This window comes from Hyla sarda, chromosome 3 (assembly GCF_029499605.1).
Source record: "Hyla sarda isolate aHylSar1 chromosome 3, aHylSar1.hap1, whole genome shotgun sequence".
Taxonomy (NCBI): domain Eukaryota; kingdom Metazoa; phylum Chordata; class Amphibia; order Anura; family Hylidae; genus Hyla; species Hyla sarda.
In genome coordinates, this window is record NC_079191.1 from 202814790 (window position 1) to 202832030 (window position 17241).

The 17241-nt window shown below is 45.5% G+C and overlaps 1 protein-coding gene across 2 annotated transcripts in view; it reads left to right on the forward strand.

Moving 5' to 3' along the window:
* Window positions 1–1847: 1847 nt before the first annotated feature.
* The window catches only part of DDX43 (DEAD-box helicase 43), a 130192-nt gene continuing 114798 nt past the window's right edge, over window positions 1848–17241 (forward strand). Inside the window, exons 1-3 of one of the 2 annotated variants that reach the window (XR_008891247.1) lie at window positions 1848–2252; window positions 9324–9379; window positions 14804–14918. Coding sequence is in view for 1 of the 2 variants with exons in the window: in XM_056565872.1 (XP_056421847.1) it covers window positions 1964–2252; window positions 9324–9379; window positions 14804–14918 (460 nt within the window). In the remaining variant the exon portion in view is untranslated. The remainder of the gene's footprint in view (window positions 2253–9323; window positions 9380–14803; window positions 14919–17241) is intronic. The other variant, XM_056565872.1, reaches the window with a different exon arrangement.

Below are 17241 nucleotides of genomic sequence, written 5' to 3' on the forward strand. Positions count from 1 at the left end.
TGACAAGGGGGGGGGGGGCTGCCAGAGCAGGTAAAAACTAATTTAAATACTCAGTCAGTATTTCCCAACCAGGGGGCCTCCAGTTGTTGCAAAACTACAACTCTTAGTATGCCCGGACCGGCAAAGGCTGTCCGGTCATGCTGGAAGTAGTAGTTTCACAACAGCTGGAGGCACCCTGCTAGAAAAACACTGAGCTAAGGGCGCAGGGAGAAAAACAAAAAAACCTTATACTCACCTAGTCCCGGTCCCTGCAGATTCGTCTCCGTGCGCTACAGAGTTTCCTCTCTTCTTAGTACAGTAGGACCTTTCCCTTTTCAGCCAATCACTGGCCGCAGTGGTGTCACGTTTCAAGCCAGTGATTGGCTGATGGAGAAAGGTCTTGTTCTGCAGTAATACACTAGGTTTCTCGGGTCCCGCAGAAGATTTGAAATCCACCCGGTATATTGCTGCAGTACAATACAAGAATGTGACAGAAGGGGGGGGGGGGTGACAGAAGGGGGAGGATGTGACAAGGGGGGGGGGGAGAATGTGACAAGGGGGAGGAGAATGTGACAAGGGGGGGGGGATGTGACAAGGGGGGGATGTGACAAGGGGAGAAATGTGACAAGGGGGGAAATGTAACAAGGGGGGGAATGTGACAAGGGGGGAATGTGACAGGGGGGGATGTGACAAGAGGGGAATGTGATAAGGGGGGGATGTGACAAGGGGGGGAATGTAACAAGGGGGGGAATGTGACAGGGGGGATGTGACAAGGGGGGAATGTGACAAGGGGGGGATGTGACAGGGGAGGAGAATGTGATGGGGGGAGAATGTGACGGGGGAGAATGTGACAAAGTGGAGGAGAATGTGACAAAGGGGGGGGGTGACAGGGGGGATGTGATGGGAGGAGAATGTGACAGCGGATGAGAATGTGAAAGGGGGGAGAATGTGACTGGGGGAGAATGTGACAGGGGGGGAGAATGTGACGGGGGAGAATGTGACAAGGGGAGAGAATGTGAAATAGGCAGTGGGCATAAAATGGGTAATGGAGGCGACTGGACATGAAATGGGGTGATTTCACCATTTTTTTTATTATATCGCATTGCATGTCACAATCGCAATATTTAGGCCCAAAATCGCAATCGCACATTTTTCCCATATCGTGCAGCCCTAACATGTATATGTATATATATATATATATATATATATATATATATGTGTGTGTTTCACTATATGACTATTGTTTATATAAAGCTGAATAGCCTTGTCATGACTTTAACTATCCAATATCTCCAAACTGTGAACCTCCAGATGTTGCAAAACTACAACTCCCAGCATGCCCAGACAGCCAATGGCAGAGAGTGGTGATTTTGTAATGAGGTATTTCTGTAGCTTGTGCATGGATTGCTAGAAACCCAATTCAATTGACTGGAGCAGTAGCATACCTTCCTACTAAAAAAATCTGCCAGGTTTGAATAGTTCTGAGCTGCAGTCACAGTTCTTCGGGCTTTAGTGCTTAAAGGGGTATTCTGTTTTGTTTTTTTATTATGTCCTGATGTGCTGCAGCCAGTATGAAGGGAGCGAGGTAGCCGTGTATATGGTTTTTATTTTATTATTATTAATAACATTTATTTTAATTTCATGCTAGACCCAGTACAATAGGACATCATTTTTAGGAACCAGACTGCCCCTTTAAATCTTACAGCAATTGCTTGTGGCTCTGGTTACATGTGTATATTTTTGTATAGAATAAATTACTTTCTTATAGAACTGCTTTGACATCCAGACAGCAGAGGCTGCTAGAAAAATACAGCTCCTGATGGCCTCGTCTACGGTACTGGTTGGACGCCATACTAGAGCGCCGCTTAGGCGGGAACCGCACACGTGACTATAAGCCCCGCCTCCCCAAGAGCGGAAAAGTCCCTACGTACTTCGCCTGGAGCCGCTGCGTGACGTCACGGGCGGTTAGGTGAATGAGAGGAAGATGTCTGACTGGGAGGAAGACGAAGACAGCGGAGGCGCCGGGAGTGTACCGAGGGCCTCAGAGAGCGCGTCATGGGCGCCGCCGGCCCGGAGTTGGAGTGAGCCAGCATGGAGGAGGCCAGAACCTCGGAGATGGAGCAGAGAGGATGTCAGTAACCAGGGTTTCCGCTCCAACAGACAGGCGGGCAGAGGCGCCATGGAGTTCAGGAGGAGCAGGGAGAGCGGGCAGGACGCCACGTCTAATCCCATGTGTTTCCGCCTTGACAGCTCGGTGATCGGACAAGTGATCGGTAAGTGACTACAGGGTGTGAGAACATGGCAGCTAAATTTCTGCCCAGGCACTAGAGCTCCCCCTACTGTCGGCTAAAGCATTTTTTGTTTTTCCTGGACTTGTTTTGTGTGTTGTATATTAGTGGCCATTTTGGAGTACATATAACTTTTAGGCTTCTTTCACACTATGAACGCCCGTTATAAAAAGCCTGGAAATCGTCAGTTATATGGCCAGTACAAAATCACTAACGGCCGTTAGAAAATCCCATTATAGTCTATGGGATTTTTCTAATAGTCGTTTTAACCCGTTATTAACCTGTTGGGGACCACGGGCGTATGGATATGTCGTTGCGTCCTGGTACTTAAGGACCAAGGGCGTACCTGTACGACCGTGGGAATTTCGATCCCGGACGGGGATCAGAACGTGATGCCTGCTGAAATCATTCAGCCGGCATCCTGTGCAAATGCCTGGGGGGTCCTGAGAACCACCCCCATGTCGGCGATCGCTGCAAATCAATTCAGATCGGCGATTCGTGGCTATCCTATAAAGGATAGGACATTCCCCTGGATGTCGTGGAAGATGGTGGCGATGTGTGGGGGCTGTTACGGGGACTACCGGCGCCGGTTACCTAGGCTCACGCAGCGACCGAGGACCAGGGATCGGCGACTGACAGGAGGCGCAGGCAAGTGGAGGCGGCGGCGGTTTCCCAGATACAGCTGTGAATATCGCCGTAAAGTGATCTTCACTGCTGTATCTAGGAGTTTCAAACTACGACTCCCAGATATGGCTGTCTGGGCATTCTGCAAGTTGTAGTTTTGCAACACCTGGAGGGCCACAGTTTGGAGACGACTGTCCTTCCAGATGTTGCAGAACTACAACTCCCAGCATGCCTTGACAGTCTCGGCATGCTGGGAACTGTAGTTTTGCACCATCTGGATGGGCACAGTTTGGAGACTATACAGTGGTGTCTAAACTGTAGCGCTCCAGATGTCAATTCAAAGCATGCCGAGACTCTCCAGGCATGCTGGGAGTTGTAGTTCAGCAACATCTGGCCCTTCAGATGTTGCTGAACTACAACTCCCAGCATGCCTTGGCAGTCTGGGCATGCTTGGAGTTGAAGTCTTGCAACATCTGGAGGGCTACAGTTTGGAGACCACTACACAGTGGTCTCCAAACTGTTCTCCTCCAATTGTTGCATAACTACAACTCCCAACATGCCCTTCGGCTGTCAGTGCATGCTGGGAGTTATAGTTTTGTAACAACAGGAGGCACACAGGTTGGGAAACACTGAGTTAGGAAACAGACAATGTTTCCCAACCAGTGCGCCTCCAGCTGTTGCATAACTACAACTCCCAGCATGCATGGTCTTTCAGTGCATGCTGGGAGTTTTAGTTTTGTCCACCCCACCCCTCCCCCATGTGATTGTACAGGGTACATTCATGCAGGCGGAGTTAAAGCAAGTTTCCCGCTTCAAGTTTGAGATGTGGCAAATTTTCTGCTGCAGCAGGAAACTCACTGTAAATCTCCGCCCGTGTGAATGTACCCTAAAAACACTACACTGACCCTAAATAAAGAGTAAAACACTACATATACACTACACCCTTACACTGTCACCCCCCCCCCCCCCCCAATAAAAATATAGTACGTACATTTTTCCAAAACGGAGCCTCCAGCTGTTGCAAAATAACAACTCCCAGTATTGCCGGACAGCCTTTGACTGTCCAGGCATGTTGGGAGTTTTGCAACAGCTGGAGGCACCCTCTTTGGTGAAAACTGACGTACAGTATTTTTGGTGGCGGAGGCATGTGTAACGCTTGCATCCGGGTACACCCCCTATAAAAATCCCTAATGTAAGCCTCAAATGCGCATGGCACTCTCTCACTTCAGGGACCTGTCGTATTTCAAGGCAACAGTTTAGGGCCACACATGGGGTATCTCCGTACTCGGGAGAAATCATGCTACAAACTTTTGGTGGCCTTTTTCTCCTTTTACCCCTTATGAAAAGGTAAACTTGGGGTCTACACAATCATGTTAGTGTAAAAAATAAAAAAAATGTACACTAACATGCTGGTGTTGCCTCATACTTTTCATAAGAGGTAAAAGGGGGAAAAAAAGACCCCCAAAATATGTAACACACTTTCTCCCAAGTACGGAAATACCCCATATGTGGGTGTAAAATGCTCTGTGGGCGACAACAAGGCTCAGGAGTGAGAGCGCACTATGTAAATTTGAGGCCTAAACTGGTGATTTGCACAGGGGTGGCTTCTGGTTACAGCGGTTCTGACATAAACGCAAAATAAATTCCCACATGTGACCCCATTTTGGAAACTACACCCCTCACGGAAGGTAACAAGGGGTATAGTGAGCCTTTACACCCCACAGGTGTCTGACAGATTTTTGAAACAGTGGTCCTTGAAAATGAAGAATGTAATTTTGCACAGCCCACTGTTCCAAAGATCTGTCAAACGCCAGTGGGGTGTAAATGCTCACTGCACCCCTTGTTACATTCCTTGATGGGTGTAGTTTCCCAAATAGTGTGCCATGTGGGGTGTTTTTCACTGTTCTGGCACCATAGGGGCTTCCTAAATGTGACATGCCCCGCAAAAACCATTTCAGCAAAATTCGCTCTCCAAAATCGCATTGTCGCTCCTTCCCTTCTGAGCCCTCTAGTGCACCCACAGAGCACTTTACATCCACATATGAGGTATTTCCTTACTCGAGAGTAATTGGGTTACATATTTTGGGGGCTTTTTCTCCTTTTACCCCTTGTAAAAATAAAAAATATGGGTCTACAAAAACATGTTAGTGTAAAAAATGAAGATTTTGAATTTTTGCCCCCACTTTGCTGCCATTCCTGTGAAACACCTAAAGGGTTAACAAACTTTCTGAATGTCATTTTGAATACTTTGAGGGGTGCAGTTTTCATAATGGGGTCCATTATGGGGTATTTCTAACATAAAGACCCTCAAATGTACTTCAGGACAGATTTTGAAACTTACCGTATTTATCGGCGTATAACACGCACTTTTAAATCTTAAATTTAAGGCAAAAAGCCTGCCTGCATGATATACGCCGATAAATCTTCTGGTCACTTAATTAAAGCAGCTGCAGCAGCGGCTGCTTGTTAAGTATTAGCAGCACGGCCGCAGCCACTTTAAATCTGTGACCAGCGGAGTCTTCTCCCCGCTCTGGAAAATGTCACTTGTTTTCTCCCGCACTATCCACAGGTACTGGTGGATAGTGCGGGAGACGCTGATTAAAATGAGCCCCACCTTGTCTGGATCTGCCCTACCTTTTAATTAGCGTCTCCCGCACTATCCACCAGTACCTGTGGATAGTGCGGGAGAAGACAAGTGACAGTTTTACTTTTCATTTTGCCTACCTCCCCCTCCCTCATCATTCCCCCTTTTCCCCCGCTTTTCATAGTTTTGTTTATTTTCCTTACCTGGCTGTGCATTGGCAGGTCAGGCGGGTCTTGCAGGCTGCGGCCAGTGAAGCAGATGAGTGACGTCCTCTGCCGGCTTCTCTGCGCGGCATCAGTGACATCACTTTTCATTTCCTGTAGTCGCCGCCGAAAAGTGACATCCCTGATGCCGCGCAGAGGAGCCAGGAGAGGACGTCATTCATCTGCTTCACTGACCGCAGCCCGCAAGACAGCTGAAGCGCCGCCAGGTAAGGAAAGGGGAAGAGTAGTCATCAACCTGCGAACCTCGAGATGTTGCAAAACTACAACTCCCAGCATGCCAAGACAGCAGTTGACTGTCCGGGCATGCTGGGAGTTGTAGTTTTGCAACATCTGGAGTTCCGCAGGTTGAAGACCACTCAGGAGGAACATGATGGGGGGGGGGGGGGGGATGATGAGACAGGGGGAATGATGAAGAGACATTAAAAAAATTCTAAACAAATTTATTATTGCTGTAATCAGGGCGACCAAAAGTATCAAAATAACATGTTAGTTTGACCACAAGATGAATAGCGTAAAAAAAAGAAAACTGCTAAATTGCATTTTTTTTAAATTTTTTTTCAATTTCACGGCAAAAATTATTTTTATTGTTTCAGAGCATATGTTACGGAAAAATGAAAGATGTCAGTACAATTTACAATTGGTAATTGGCCAAGAGTTACCGTATATACTCGAGTATAAGCCTAGTTTTTCAGCACGATTTTTCGTGCTGAAAACACCCCCCTCGGCTTATACTCGAGTGAACTCTCCGCCCTCAGTGGTCTTCAACCTGCGACCTCCATCGGCTGTCCGGGCTTGCTGGGAGTTGTAGTTTTGAAACCTCTGGAGGTCCGCAGGTTGAAGACCACTGCGGCCTTCGACATCATCCAGCCCCCTCTCACCCCCTTTAGTTCTGTACTCACCTCCGCTCGGCGCTGGTCCGGTGCTGCAGGACTGTCCGGTGAGGAGGTCGTCCGGTGGGATAGTGGTTCCGGGCTGCCATCTTCACCGGGGAGGCCTCTTCTCCGTGCTTCGTGCCCGGCCTCGGAATAGTCACGTTGCCTTGACGACGACGCAGAGGTACGTTCATTACCAACGTCCCTCTGCGTCATCGTCAAGGCAACGCCTCTATTCTGGGCCCGAAGCGCGGAGAAGAGGCCTCCCCGGTGAAGATGGCAGCCCGGAACCACTATCCCACCGGACGACCTCCCCACCGTACAGCCCTGCAGCACCGTCGAGCGGAGGTGAGTACAGAACTTAAGGGGGTGAGAGGGGGCTGGATGATGTCGAAGGCCGCAGTGGTCTTCAACCTGCGGACCTCCAGAGGTTTCAAAACTACAACTCCCAGCAAGCCCGGACAGCCGATGGCTGCCCGGGCTTGCTGGGAGTTGTAGTTTTGAAACATCTGGAGGTCCGCAGGTTGAAGACCATGATGATGACATGTGGTGATGATGACAAGGGGATGATGACAGGCGGTGATGATATAGGGGGGATGATGACAGGCGGTGCTGATGATGAAGGGGGGATGATGCCGATGAAGGGGGGATGATGACAGGCGGTGCTGATGATGAAGGGGGGATGATGACAGGCGGGGATGATGACAGGCGGTGCTGATGATGAAGAGGGGATGATGACAGGCGGTGCTGATGATGAAGGGGGGATGATGACAGGCGGTGCTGATGATGAAGGGGGGATGATGACGGGGGTCTGGATGATGACAGGGGGGGGATTATGTATTTCCCACCCTAGGCTTATACTCGAGTCAATAACTTTTCCTGGGATTTTGGGGTGAAATTAGGGGCCTCGGCTTATTTTCGGGTTGGCTTATACCAGAGTATATACGGTAAGGCTATTATAGGGTGAGGAGGAAACAAGTGCAAAGACAAAATAAATTAACTAATAAAGAGCTTATTTACATACTATTTTGGTTAAAATTATTTTGTTTACCAGGACGAGTGGATATTCATGAGGGACAAGTAGATTGTGCTCCAATCAAATTTTTTTTAGAGACCTTGTAAAAAAAAAAATGAAAGTGTGGTGGCCCAGTACAGGGAATGTTACCCCATACCCTTGCTGTCCTGTCAGGCAGCCTCCTTCAGTGTCCCCAGGGCCCCTCTCACCTGTTTCCCCCTGTGCATATGTTCTGCAGTGTGTTGTATCTTTAAGAGTTATGTCATGTGATTGTTACCCAGGAGGTACCAGTGGCCTATGGGCTCCCTGCTAGTCTCCCCCCATACAAGCCCTGGGTGGAGCTAGCTTCTCTCTCTTGGAGCTTAGAGCTCTTGCTTCCTGCTGAGGTCCAGTGCAGTCGTGCCTTGTGTGTGTGTGTGTGTCCGTGTGTGTGTGTGTCCGTGTGTGTGTGTCCGTGTGTGTGTTTCCGTGTCCAGAGTGTTGGAGGCCTCAAAGTCTAGTCCTGCAGCCACCATCAAATCAAGTAAGCTAAAGTCACAGCTTTATGAGTCAAGTCAGTCCCTGTAGTCTGTCAAGTCAACACGATCTACATTCAATTGTCCAGTCCTACTAAAAGTCCCAGCAAGCCCTTAAGGTATCTGCGTCACTGGTCACCTCCTTGGGCCCTGGCTGAACTGTATACACTTTACAAACTGTCTACCCTCAGTAAAGCTACCGTTGTCCGTAACTTGGTGTTGGAGTCTTTATTGCCCCCGTGCCTAGCCAAGGATCCAGCGGTATATCTTCGGGTGGTTTTAGGCTAAACCATGCCCTGGCATCAGGAATACAAGGGGTTAATGCCATCTGCCCCTAGGGTAACAACATCTGCCCTCATCACACCCCACTACCACAGAAGCGATCTGAATGGTTGCTATAAGCAACTTTTCCCCTGCACAAGTTTTGATAAATGTCCCCCAAAATGCTATACTAACCCCCCCCCCCCCCCCATAGTTCCCTGTGGCTGCCATTCTTATGGAGCCCCTTGCACAGCAGTTAAAAAGAGAAAAAATTAACATTTTACCATTATTAACCCCTTGAAGATGCAGGACATAAATGAACGCTCTGGCCGCCTGGTAACTTAGTGCAGTAGGGCGTACATATATTTGCAGCATGTACAATCTGTAAAGCAGGCGCAGGAGCTGCACTGGCTAAATAGACAGTGGGTGTCATCACAGCAATCATGCTGATGCCCACCATTAACCCTTTAGATGCAGTGATCAGTATTGAGCACAGCATCTAATGTAGTTACAGGGCGATAAGTGGTGATTGCAGTGGTCCGATAAGTGAATATGGCAGCTGGAGGTCTTCTCTCCTGCTCCATGTTGGTCTTTGGGGATCCCCTTGTATAGTCCGTAGGGCTGTACAAGTGCAATGCTATTGCAGAACGCCAGTAACACCTATTGGATAGCGTTAAACAGTGTATTGCATGTAATAGTCCCTTATAAGAACTAAAAATAAGTGAAGGAAATAATTTTAATGTGAATTCCACCCTCCCCAAAAAAGTTTAACTCCTTAAAGGGTTACTCCGCTGAAAGCATCTGATCCCCTATCCAAAGGATCAGAGGATCAGGCATTTACGCATGCATAGCACTGATCAGTATTATCTGCGATCTACTTCTCTGGTCTATTATTTTTTAATTTATTTTTTATTTGCTTACAGCAACTGTTTTCTTTCTTTTTTCTCACATTCTTTTTCAGGGCGAGGAGGTGCTAAAATCAGGGAGCTAGAAGAGGCATCTAGTGCAAGGATACAGGTAAGCAAACAAAATACAGTACTGTAGAAAATGGAAGATGGAGTCCAGCTCAGTTGCAAGTAAAATCCGATTTATTAGTGGACAGAAGCAGGAACACAAGGGTTACGCGTTTCAAGCGCTACAAGCGCTCATAGTCATACCAAAAATACCAAAATACAATACTATATTGACAGGTTTTGATGGTAAAGAAGATCACAAGACTAAAACTTGTTTTGTAAACAGTGTTATTTTCTCTTGCAATATGTGTACGTATTTTGTGTATGAAACTGCAGAGATGTCTCAGCTAAAGTGACTACAGAGGTGCTTTCAAAAAAATTTAAACTTGCATGGTTGGTTATATTAACCTCTTAAGGACCCAGGACGTATGGGTCCTGCGATAAAACGCGGGGTCACACGGTGACCCCGCATCATATCGCGGCGGGCCCGACGTCATAGTGAAGCCGGGACCCGCCTCTAATAGCGCGCGGCACTAATTGATGTGCCACGCGCGATTAACCCTTTAGCCGCGCGGCTAAAAATGAAAGTGAAAGTTGCCGGTTAGCTCAGGGAGCTGTTTGGGATCGCCGCGGTATAATCGTGGCATCCCGAACAGCTGTAGCACAGGAGGAGGTCTTCTTACCTTCCTTCCTGCAGTCCGATCGCCGAATGAATGCTTCAAGCCTGAGATCCAGGCTTGAGCATTCAATCGCCGAAAACACTGATTGATCCATTCCTATGGAGATGAATCAATCAGTGTAAAAGATCAGTTAATGCAATGTTATAGCCCCCTATAGGAGCTATAATATTGCCTAAGAAAAGTGTAAAAAAAAATTATTAACCCTTTCAATTATCCCTTCCCCTAATAAAAGTTTGAATCACCCGGCATTTCCAAGAATAAAAAAAACATTATGTAAATAATAATAAAAATAAACATATGTGGTATCGCCGCGTGCGGAAATGTCCGAATTATAAAAATATACTGCTTTTTAAACCGCTCGTTCAATGGCGTACGCGCAAAAAAAAATTCCAAAGTCCAAAAAGTGATCAAAAAGTCTGATCAGAACAAAAATGGTACTGCTAAAAACTTCAGATGACGGCGCAAAAAATGAGCCCTCGTAGCGCCCTGAACACAGAAAAATAAAAAAGTTATAGGGGTCAAAAGATGACCATTTTAAACGTATAAATTTTCCTGCATGTATTCATGATTTTTTTCTGAAGTGATACAAAATCAAACCTATACAAGTAGGGTATCATTTTAACCGTATGGACCTACAGAATAAAGATAATATGTTATTTTTGCCAAAAAATGTACTGCGTAAAAACGGAAGCCCCCAGAACTTACAAAATAGTGTTTTTTCATCAATTTTGTCGCACATTGATTTTTTTTTCCCGTTTCACCGTAGATTTTTGGGTAAAAAATTACAAAGTAAAATTAGTGACGCAAAAAATAAGCCATCATATAGAATTTTAGGTGAAAATTTTTAAGAGTTATGATTCTTTAAAGTTAAGGAGGAAAAATTGAAAATGAAAAAACGGAAAAAGCTCGGGTCCTTAAGGGGTTAAAAGGGATATCCTGAAATCAGGGGGGGGGGGGGGGGAAATACTGCAGAAGCATATAGCATTTGTGAGGTGTCTGTGCCTTCTACCATTCCATCTGCTCTCTTCAGCACAAGTTGGCATTCTGTAAACACACCTCATACTTCCCTAAGGCTGTGTTCACCCGTGGCATTTCGTGAGGATGACCCCTCAGATGCCGTGATCAATACAGATCGCAGCAGTGTGGCTATAGTTCTGACTGATCTGATCGCCCGCGGCACGGCCGCGGGGATCACACCAGCTAACATTGCAGACGGAGGTCCGTCCCCTCACCTGCCTCCGCCGCCTTCCCGGCATCTTCTGCACATATCTGCCTTCCAGCAGACCAGAGCAGAAGATAGCCAATAATACTAAGCATGCCCTATGCATAGCACTGAACAGCATTGCCAATCAAGTGATTGCTATAAATTGTTCCCTATTCTAAAGTGTAAGAAAAAAAAATAATTTGAAATATCCCCTCCCCCAATAAAAATGTAATTGTTAAAATTGTCTGATTTCCCATTTTACCTCCAAAAAGTCTAAAGAAAAAAAAAGAAAAAACATATTTGGTATTGCTGCATGCGTAAGTGTCCAAAATATTAAAATATGTTTATGACCCCATACGGTGAACAAAAAAAAAGTAGAAAATTGCTGCTTTTTTGTCACATTTTATTCCACGCCCCCTTCCCATAGACTTTCGTAGAGGGGGCGGGCGTGACGTCACGAGGGGCGGCCCTGAACACGGAAGCCCGCGCCCACACCGTTCGGAACAATGACTTCCGGATGCTGGAGAGCGGAGCTCCAACAGCAAGGTAACGGAGTACCCCTTTAAGAAAAAAATTTTACATTCACAAATGTGGTATCAATAAAAAGTACAGGTCATGGCGCAGAAAATGAGCCCTCATATTGCTGCTAAGACGGAAAATTGAAAAAGTTATAGGTCATCAAAATAGAGGGATTTTAAACGTATTAATTTGGTTAAAAAGTTTGCAATTTTGCGATTGACCCATAGAACAAAGAAAATTGTAATTTTTATCGTTTAAAAAAAAAATTCTATTTCCCCACACAAACAGTATTTTTTTTGGTTGCGCCATACATTTTATGGTAAAATGAGTGATGTCATTACAAAGGACAAATGGTTGCGCAAAAGACAAGCCCTCATACTCGTATGTGGATGGAAATATAAGAGTTATGATTTTTAGAAGGCGAGGAGGAAAAAAGAAGACTCAAAAATAAAATTGGCCTGGTCCTTTATGGGGTATTCCAGAATTTTTTTTTTTGACTATACTACAGGGGCTGTAAAGTTAGTGTAGTTCATAATATAATGTCTGTACCTGTGTGTAACGGTTTTCTCACAATTCTTATGTGATTTTCCCCCCAATATTTTTTTTACCAGTTTACAAAATGACTGTTTTTCCCAGCTTGCAATGTGGCCGAGACCTGACTCACTAGTCAGCTGATGACAGGTTGCCTGTCTGCTTCAATGCGTGGGGGGATCAATCTGCAACTAATGCAACAGCTGTAGGCACCCTGATTGAAAACCACACTGATTTGAATGGATGCTGCTCGTTCATATTTCAATGGGTGGGGTGGCTAATGTGTGGGAGGGAGGAAGAAAAAAAGAAAAGTCAAACAGGAAATACCAGTTCACAAAAAGCTAGCCACAGTATTATGGTAATCTCACAACATAGACATTTAGCCCCAAGACAAGCGCAGATCCTTCCTAAGCATGTCCATTACTGTCTGCCAGGTACGTACTAAAATCACCTTATGCTGGATAACCCCTTTAAGGTCAAAATGGGCTTGGTCCTTAAAGGAGTACTCTGGTGCAGAGTACTCCTGCTCCGTCCTGCCCGGGCTGCAAAGAAAATGAAAATAAACCAACTCTCACCTTCCTGGGTTCCCGCGGAGCTATCGGTCCTCCGGTCCAACTTCTTCATACTTGATTTTTTTCCAAAAAACACAGCATTAGTCAAAAAAATAAATAAATCCATAATGGCAGCATCTAAGGAGGTAATTAGTGATGCTTTACATCACTAATTACCTCTGCCAGCTGTAGAGTATACAGTACTGTCCAGCAGGGACATACAGTAAACCATTGATCTCTTTAGATCCTGCTTTACTGTAACCTCTTTCTCGGCTCAGCGCTATGTGCCAGCCCTGAATTAAGAGTAAAGTTGCAATAGCTGTTTTGGGGGCTAGCACTAGGCTCCAGCTTAGTAATAGACTCTGTCTATGAGATGGCTTTTTCTTCTAAGCCTGTAACGTAAATATATGAAAACACAAATAAAAAAAATAAAAAACTTTATTACAAAAAAATGTATAAAAATAAATCCCTGCCCCACAGCCCTTGTTAACAGTATTATTGAAATTGTTAAAAAAAAATGCTGGTCATGGTTGTAGTCCTCCACATACACATATCTGAACTAAGGAAAGAACACAAAAAATGGGTCAGTATATTATGGTGCTCTTTACAGAGTAGAGTGCCTCAAAAGTGCATAAAGACATGTTTTCCCAAACAGGGGGCCTCCAGCTGTGGGCACAGATGAGCCCTGCTAGAAGCAGGGACAGTATACAGCGCCACACTTTTCAGTGCTGTATACTGTACATTTGGCGAAGGTAAGTAGTGATGTTGTGCATTTAGGCCGCACCTCCCTCTTCCTGTGTCCCATCTTGTCTCTGCTGCTAGACATGGAATTCAGAAATTGGACAGCAGTTTGCATTAAAGTGATTTTGGGTCTCTAAATGTCTGTTTATTGCTCTCCCTCCCCACTGTAAGAAAGAACAATAAGGAAACTTAAAGAAGAACTATTGTGCATGAACACTTATCCCCTACCCAAAGGATAGGGGATAAGTGTCTGATCAACCTCCTTCACGGGACTCTGGGTCTCACTGGGAACTGGCATGTCAACCCCCGCACCATCTGTGGCCGACACACCCCTCCATATAAATCTATGTGAGAGTTGGAGATAGTGTTTAGCTATCTCTTGCTCTCCCATAGAGATACATGAAGTGGGCATGTCTGCCCCTCTTCGTGCACGGCCGTCACGCTTCGTTTCCGGGGAGCGCAGCAGTTACTTTCAGAAGATCATGGGGAATCCCAGCGGTTGGACCCCTCCCCCCCGCAATCTGAAACAAAGGATATGGGATACATTTTTCTGCACGATACTTCTCCTTTAAAGCTCAATGACTAGAATAATTTCACAAAGTACAATTTACAAAATGTATGGTATGGTGCTCTAAAGCTACGAAAGATATTATATAACTAAGAAAAATATCTACTATAATAACTCTTTATTTATATAGTGCATACAGATTCTGCAGTGCTGTATGTTCACATTGGTCCCTGTCCCTATTGAGGCTCACAATCTAAATTCACCTATCAGTATGTTTTTGGAGTTCGGGAGGAAACCCATGCAAACACGGGAGAACATACAAACTTGTTGCAGATGTTGTCCTTGGTGGGATTTTTAACCTAGGTGCTCAAAGACAACCGTGCTAAACACTGAGCCACCATGCCTTAGATCTTTGGGGAGTATGAAAGGGTTGTCCCAAAATCAAAGGGCTTTTCCCATGAAGAACACTCAAATCTTTCCATAGATTAGGCTTTAAATGTTTGATCACTGGGTGCCCCACCACTGGGACTGTCATTGATGACAATAAAGGTGTTTGTCCCCTATTTGAATGGCTTGCTGCTGCTACATTTTATTTTATTTTATTATTTTTTATTTTTTTTCATGTTGACAGTTTTATTTTATTTATTCTTGGACAACCCCTTTAAAAAATGCATTATTAATGTTTTTAATTATTTAGTTTTTGAACAAAGTTTATGCATGAAAAAAAACCTTGTCATGCTTTACTTCTATTTAGATTGTGAAGGAAGAGTACGATTCACTAGTAAAAATACTTGGAAATAGTGAACAACAAATCAAAGCCAAAGCATTGATTGATGAAATTGTAGAGAGAAGTGATAGACCAGAGAAGGGTGAGTAAACTGTTTATAGGTATGAGGTTAAAAAGTTAGTAGCAGTGGGGTGTTACAAGCTCTGGTATTGATCTCTATTTTTCATGTGTTCTACTTCTTTGGGGAAAACATATTGATCTACAGTAAGAGTCAAAAGTTTAGACACACCTTTTTTTTTTCTCGACTGGAATGAAACGGTAAACAAACCAGAATGTTTTATATTTTAGATTCTTTAACCCCTTAAGGACACGCACCGTAAATGTATGGCGCTGCATAACGCTACTTAGCGTACACTTACGGCGCGGTTCTGCTGCGAGTGCATGAGCTGCGCAATCTTCATTCACTGTGGGTCCTGGCAGCTGTCAGTCGCCGGGGGCCCGCTGGTAATGGTGGACATCAGCAATCGTGCTGATGTCCGCCATTAACCCCTCAGATGCCGTGATCACTAAAGATGTTTTCCTTTCACTTTTAGACGCATCGATCAACTTTGATCGCCACGTCTAAAGAGTTAATACCGGACATCTGCCGGAATGGCGATGTCCGGCATTAGCCATGGGCCCTGGCTGCTGATGGCAGCGGGACCATGCGGGTATGATGCGAGCTCAGCTCCTGAGCTCACATCATAACCCTCCTATGCCGCAGCGCCATAAAAACCCGGTATTCTGCGGCAAGGGGTTAATGATCCCTCATGACGTACGGCGTAAACGTATTTAAAAAAAAAATTTTGTCACATCAAACAGTTAATTTTTTTCTATAAAAAGCGTTCAAAAAGTCGCTTATATGGAAAAGTGATACTAAAACAAATTACAGATCATGGCACAAAAAATGAGCCCTCACACATCCCTGAATACGGAAAAATAAGAAAGTTAGAGGTGGTCAAAATAGGGCAATTTTAAACGTACTGACTTTGTAAAAAATAAGTTTGGGATTTTTTTAAAAGCAGTGTAATAATAGAAATGTATGTAACCATGGGTATCATTTTAATCTTATTGACCCATAGAATAAAGAAAACGTGAAAATGTTACCATAAAGTGTACAGTTTGGAAACGAAAAAAATAACAAATTTGCAAAATTATGATTTTTGTTTAAATTTCCTTCACATAAATTTTTTTGGGGGGGGTTTAGCATACATTTTAGGGTAAAATTTGTGATGTCATTACAAAGTACAACTGGTCACGCAATAAACAAGCCCTCATATGGATTTTAGAAGGCGAGGGGGGGAAAAAATGAAAACGCAAAAATAAAATTGGCTGTGTCCTTAAGGTCAAAATGGGCTATATCCTTAACCCCTTCCCGCAGAATGTCATATATAAACGCCGGGTTGTGCAGTGCGTTCGCGCATCCCGGCGTTTATAAATGACATGCAGTTAACCCGGCGATGCGCAGCATCGCACGGGTTAACTGGCAGAAGTCCCGCTGTTTCCAGCAGGGGACAACTTCTGCTTCACCCCCAGGACCATCAATTGATGGTCCTGGTCAGCGATCACTGTGATTGGTCCCTGTGGACCAATCACAGTGATCTGGGGTGAAAGTTCAGATCCCCCGCACTGCCCGCCCCTGGAAGTCGGGCAGAACGGGGGACGATGGCTGCAGGGACCTGCGGCATTCGGGGGGAACACGTGGGGACCGGCGGACTTACCTGATCCAGCGGCGGGACCGAGGAGCAGCGCGGGACCGGCCACGTGGACGAGCAGCGACGGGTGAGTATATGGTCCTCAGAAGCAGCAGTGAAGATCTTCACTGCTGCTTCTAGGAGTCTGAAAACTACAACTCCCAGCATGCCTAGACAGCCTTTGGCTGTCTGGGCATGCTGGGAGTTGTAGTTTTGCAACATCTGGAGGGCCTCAGTTTGGAGACCATTGTATAATGGTCTCCAATCTGTGCTCTTCCAGCTGTTGCAAAACTACAACTCCCAGCATGCACTGACTGTCCAGGCATGCTGGGAGTTTTAGTTAAGCAACATCTGGCCCTTCAGATGTTGCCGAACTACAACTCCCAGCATGCCCTTCAGCTGTCTGGGCATGCTGGGAGTTGTAGTTTTGCAACAGCTGGAGACACACTGGTTGGGAAACATTGTTTCTAACTCAGTGTTTCCTAACCTGTGTGCCTCCAGCTGTTGCAAAACTATAACTCCCAGCATGCACTAAAGACCATGCATGCTGGGAGTTGTAGTTTTGCAACATCTGGAGGGCCCCAGTTTGGAGACCATTGTATAATGGTCTCCAATCTGTGCTCTTCCAGCTGTTGCAAAACTACAACTCCCAGTATGCACTGACTGTCCAGGCATGCTGGGAGTTTTAGTTCAGCAACATCTGGCCCTTCAGATGTTGCCGTACTACAACTC